The 6,000-nt window shown below is 34.4% G+C and overlaps 1 protein-coding gene across 1 annotated transcript; it reads left to right on the forward strand.

The window, feature by feature from the left end:
* Positions 2,827 to 5,953, forward strand: LOC105168396. The gene is made up of 7 exons (XM_011088464.2): positions 2,827 to 3,505; positions 3,595 to 3,681; positions 3,774 to 4,037; positions 4,323 to 4,487; positions 4,586 to 4,639; positions 4,794 to 4,940; positions 5,547 to 5,953. Exons 1-7 carry the CDS (start codon positions 3,353 to 3,355, stop codon positions 5,922 to 5,924), a joined length of 1,248 nt encoding a protein of 415 aa, XP_011086766.1. The 5' UTR covers positions 2,827 to 3,352; the 3' UTR covers positions 5,925 to 5,953.

A 6,000-nucleotide genomic window follows, 5' to 3' on the forward strand; every position in this document is an offset into this window, starting at 1 on the left:
TTTGCAATATCTAATATTTTAAAAAATAAAAATAATTTATATAAATAGTACCGACGTTTTCAATGGGTATATGCTTAATCTTTCAAAAAGTACGAATGATTATATAAATAGATTATAGCCAGAAAGCGTAAATGTAATTATCTCTATAAATTTTGATGGTATTATAAGCCGCAACCCAAAATTATTACAAGTATTAATGAATTTGCAACATGATCAACAAACATTATATGACAAACTCCTAAATTTATGAGAACATATAGATAGATGGCTGTGTCTTAGTACCTGCAGTGCAACAACCAAACGCCCATGTATTCCGTTGTAATAAGAAGATGATGATGAGATAAGGTGCAGGTGGTAGTGGTGGGTGGGTGAAAGAAGCTTAGCATGCATGTGCATGTGCATGTCCATGCACCCTTCCACACAACTCTATTTTCCTCAACTTTTCTAATACAAACAACTAACAATATTAATTGTGTTTTGTCCTCCATTCCAATATCTTCTCTACTACTACAAACAACCATCTGTCCTTCATGCACATCATAATTCCGCAAAATTACATTTTTAGTCCCCGAGAATAGAGGGTATTGTATTTTTTGTCCTGCACTTGAAAGGGACTAAATAAATTCAGCCACACACCTCTAAGTTCATTGAGTAATATACTTTTACATAGTAAAAACAAAGTGGTTAATGAGTTGATATTTTATGTTAGGAAGTTGAGATGATGATTATGTCCGAAACAGATCTAATTTACTTTTTTACTGATTAGGCGCAATTAATCAAGAAGAAGTCATGAGTCATGATTTCAGACATTATGGTCCCTTGATAAGATATTGATTATCTAATTATGTCATTTTATTTTATTTTTTTCTGAATATATATATATACATATGCTCCCTACCAGAATAGAAGGTACGTACACATATAATAATTATATGCTAGTCCTATTCTTCCTAGTTAGGGGTCCATCCTACAGAACAAATTGGTACCATAGCACAATACTTGAATTGTGCTTGCGCTTTGCGTATGGATCAGGTTGTCGACTTTGGCCCTTATTGACCTATTGTTACGACAAAAAATTAAGGTCGAATCATATATAAATCAATATATAGGATCAAGATGTATATTTTTAGTTTCACTAAGTATTTTGATAATGATTCGAATCTGCATCATGAGTTTGATAACGTTCGACTTTAATCACTGATTGTTTAAGAAACGAGTTGGGAGAGAGAGAGAGAGAGAGAGAGAGAGAGAGAGAGAGAGAGTGACTCGGCTATGGCTCCTACTAATCTAGCTAGTGTTGATATAAAAAAAATCAAAATTTAAAAAGTATATAAAAATCAATGCACAAATCGAATGTACGTTTAGTTTTACTAAGTATTTTAACAAAGATCCGAATCCATATAATAATAAATATGATAATATTTGATTTTACCCACTGTACGACTGAGAGTGTTGAACAGTTGAAATGAATTTTTCTTTTGAATAAAATACAAACTTATAAAGAAATTTGTATGGGGGTGTGTTTCCCTAATTAAGCTAATTATGATTACTGCGTTGAAGCTGTCTTGAGAAGGAAAATGACTGCAGATTTATTTGGCCAACTCCTTTTCATAGTCAAATTACATATTTGAGTAATAAAAATCTGAAAGTTTGTCAAACTCCAAGCGGGACCTTATTCTCTAAATAACACTAATTATAGGGAATGAAATAAAAATTCAACAACCATCGTATGGTTCCACATATTTTTTTTCCCCTTTAATTTTTGGATACATTACAAAGACTTCTTTTGAGATTTGACGTAATTACGAATATCTCCTTATTGTTTGAAAAATTATCAATATCCCTGATTTTAACGACCATCTAATAATTAGCCTAATCCGTTAGGTTTTCATCCATTTTTTATGATGAACTGATCAAAATACCCATTGTAGATTAAAAATTATAATTTTTTTTTATGGATTAAGGTGATAAGTTTTTTATAATTTTAAAATTTCTTTCAACTCCCTGTTTGATTTTTTATAAATTTTTAAATCTTTTTAAAAAAATAAAAAAAAGTACAATAAGGGCAAAGTTGATGATTTTATACCTCCATCCAAAGATTACATAATTTCATCAAATATCATGAAGGTATTTAAATAATGATAAGGTATTCATAATTATGCCAAATTTTAGGAGATGTCATTGTAATTTACCCTTTATTTTATTCAAATACTTCAATAGCTTATCTTTATAGTAAGGGGTAAGTTGCAACAAGCTTCAATTTATTATAATTACAGATATCTCCTCGTTATTTGAAAATTTATCAATACCCTATAATTTAAGTGTCATCCCCAATTCATTAATTTTCATTAGGTTTGTATTTATTTTTTATGATGAATTGATCAAAATGGCACGACAATTTTTTACAATTAATTTATCAAAATTTTCATTCACCTTGTTCTAATTTTTTTGTTACATTTAAAAAAAAAAGACAACAAAGACAAAATTAATAATTTTAGACCCATCTAAAAATTATATAATTTCAATAAGCATATTGATAAATTTTCAAATAACAACGAATTATTCATAATCATGTCAATTACTGAAACAGCTCATTGTAATTTAATTAACAAGAAAATCTAATATTTTATGAACTTTAAAGACATTTTAAAACATTTATTTTAATGTTTTTATATTTCTTGTATATAAAAAATCTACCCAACTTAAATATAATTGCAATAAAAAAGATATAATTTTGGAATTTTATTAAGAATTTAATATATTAGAAATGAAAAGAAAAGGAATAATCATAAACATCCTCCCACTCCGACTCCAACTCGCACCACATACATAAATTTTGTTCGGAAAGTCACATGTCAACACCACCACTACCACGACCAGCAACAGTGGAGTCGAAGCGACAAACGACGCAACTGTTAGAAACAAACTACAGAAGAAAGTAGTGGAAATAAACGACGACGGCCCATCACTCCTCTCTTTCCGTAACGCCAACATTTCCCCTTCTACCCCTCCCTCCCTCTCCCTCTCCCTCTCCCTCTCCCTCACTCTCACGAGTTAAATAGCAGCAGACAAACCAACACAAGCGTCGGCAATTTCTCTTGGATTTTTCCCATCTCTTACAAGTTTCATTTTCAAGAACTACTCTTTATTTTTTCAGAGCTAGAAATCTACTACTAGTGCTGTGGTAAAGGCCAAATGGGGTATCAAGGATAAGCAGTGCTTGTGAACACACAGTGTGATTCAAATTTTCAAAAGCTACTCATGGTTGAATGTGCACTGTGTAGTCACAGCTTCTTAAACTGAGTCTAGACTCTTTGTTTCTTGGAAAGTTGTGGTTTGAGGAGCGGAGTTGATGGATATGAAGGTGAGGGTGGGTTTTTGGTTGGTTTTTCTGTTCATGGCGCCGGTGTTTGGAGAAGCCGCCAGGTCGGGTGTAGCTCGCCGGAATCTTGAAGTTAGGAGGCACTTGAGCCGCCTGAACAAGCCTTCTGTCAAGTCCATCAAGGTATTTAATTTGTGTGTAAAAGTTATTATCTTTCTGAGTATGGGAAAAACTGACAGGTTTCTATGTGCTGCTTTTGTGCAAAAAAGTAGAGCCCAGATGGTGATATCATAGACTGTGTCCATATATCTCACCAACCAGCTTTTGATCATCCTTTCCTCAAGAATCATACGGTTCAGGTACAATTAGTTTGGTTTGTCATTTGAATCTTTTCCCATAAGTAATGTTTATGTGTACATAGTTTTTTCTTGATGTGGTTTAATTGTTGCAGATGAGGCCTAGTTATCATCCAGAAGGGCTGTTCAGCCAGAGCAAGAAAGTGGGCAAGAAAGAGAATGAGCCAAAGCCAATAACTCAGATGTGGCATATGAATGGGAGATGCCCAGAGGGAACCATTCCCATAAGAAGAACCAGAGAAGAGGATATGCTGAGAGCGAGCTCTATCAAGGCATATGGGAAGAAAATCCACAAAAGCATACCTAGGCCAACATCTGTTGCTCCTGAACCTGACCTTATTACCCAAAATGGTCATCAGGTAATCCAAATTAATGAACCATGATTCCAAATTATCAGGTTTTGCTCCCAAACATGGAATTGGGATCTTGGAATTGGAATCCAAATTTGAATTCAACTTTTGTGAGTTCCAATCGTGAAAAGTGGGATATTATGTAGTGTGGAAAGGGCTGAAGCGAAAAGAAAGCCTTTTTCTGCTACAGTAGCTTAATTTCTAGCTGTACCTGCTTACTTTCTTTACAATGTTTTCAAGTTTGTAAGTGATTTTGTTCATTTTTTGGGTTTTTGTAATCTTGGAGTTCTTTAGCATGCCATAGCCTATGTTGAAGGAGACCAGTACTATGGAGCAAAGGCCACCATAAATGTATGGGATCCTAAAATCCAACAGCCAAATGAATTCAGCTTGTCCCAGCTCTGGATTCTTGGAGGTTCATTTGCTTCAGATCTCAACAGCATTGAGGCCGGCTGGCAGGTTAATCTTGTACCACTTTTTTAACTACTTTCCTCATGTTTACTCCTCATTATTAATCTTTCTCTACTTGTTTATGGTAATTTGGGTGGAAAAAACAGGTTAGCCCAGATTTATATGGAGATAACAACACAAGACTCTTCACCTATTGGACAGTAAGACATCGAATTCTTTGCAAAATTTTGATCTTTTTGTTCATTTTTTAATATATATATATATATATATATATACACACACAGCTGGCGCAGGAGCATATGAGTCTAAAATGGTTTCATGTCTCTTTGAAATTTTGAAAACTGAAAATGGCAGAGTGATGCTTATCAAGCCACGGGATGCTACAACTTGCTGTGCTCAGGCTTTATTCAAATCAATAATGATATAGCAATGGGGGCCAGCATCTACCCCCTTTCTAGCTATCGCAGTTCCCAATATGACATCAGCATACTTGTCTGGAAGGTGACTTTTCTACTAAAAAACATGGACATTGGCACTGCCACCCACTTTTATGTGATTAACAATCTGAAAAATAACGCAATCTAATAGCTGTTTGTGAATAATTTATTATGTGACAGACAAATGAATTTTCACTCAAATCTTGGATGCATTATACTATATGGAATCTCTGACAACTATGTGCATGTTACAATGCTTTTCTCTGTTTTTGTTTTCAACATTTATTTCATCACATTCCCGGCTGGCACGCATTTTAAAGTATACAAGTGCTCCTCCTAGGTAAAAAGAATATGATTGTCCAAATAATCCAAGAGTTAATAAAAAATTCGCTATTTCACACACACACACACACATATATATATATAATTATTATATGAATTGTTTTTGATAATAAATTCACGGGCAAGATTGTACTTTTACCGCCGTTTATTGTAACTGACAAGAATATTATTCTTAATAAAAGAAACTTGAGCTACTAGGGACTATATATCTTCTAACACTTCATATTTGTGTATTTTTGTATTTTATCTTTTTTCTGTGTTTTGCATACGTTTCAGAATCTATCTTGCATTTATGTCCTTGAGTAACATCTTTTGATAATCTTGGTAGGATCCGAAAGAGGGGAACTGGTGGATGCAATTTGGGAATGACTATGTACTAGGATACTGGCCAGCCTTCTTGTTCTCCTACTTATCAGACAGTGCATCAATGATTGAATGGGGAGGAGAAGTGGTGAACTCTGAATCAGACGGGCAGCACACCACTACACAAATGGGCAGTGGCCATTTCCCTGAGGAGGGATTCGGTAAGGCCAGTTACATCAGGAACATTCAGGTTGTGGATGATTCAAACAACCTGAGAGTGCCGAAGGACATTGGCATTTTCACTGAGGAGTCCAGCTGCTATGATGTTCAGCTCGGCAAGAATGGTGAATGGGGCAATTATTTCTACTATGGAGGACCTGGGAGAAACCCTAATTGCCCGTGATCAAGTTGAGGAGTACATATATAAAGAGATTTCCATGCAAAACCTAGTGTGGACAATGGGATTTGGAGTTGGATGG

This window comes from Sesamum indicum, linkage group LG1, assembly GCF_000512975.1.
Source record: "Sesamum indicum cultivar Zhongzhi No. 13 linkage group LG1, S_indicum_v1.0, whole genome shotgun sequence".
Taxonomy (NCBI): Eukaryota; Viridiplantae; Streptophyta; class Magnoliopsida; order Lamiales; family Pedaliaceae; genus Sesamum; species Sesamum indicum.

Coding starts and splice junctions, on each gene's coding strand:
- LOC105168396 (XM_011088464.2), top strand. CDS start 3,353: ATGGATATGAAGGTGAGGGTGGGTTTTTGGTTGGTTTTTCTGTTCATG. Junction 3,682..3,773: donor TCAAGAATCATACGGTTCAG/GTACAATTAGTT, acceptor TAATTGTTGCAG/ATGAGGCCTAGTTATCATCC. Junction 4,488..4,585: donor GCATTGAGGCCGGCTGGCAG/GTTAATCTTGTA, acceptor TGGAAAAAACAG/GTTAGCCCAGATTTATATGG.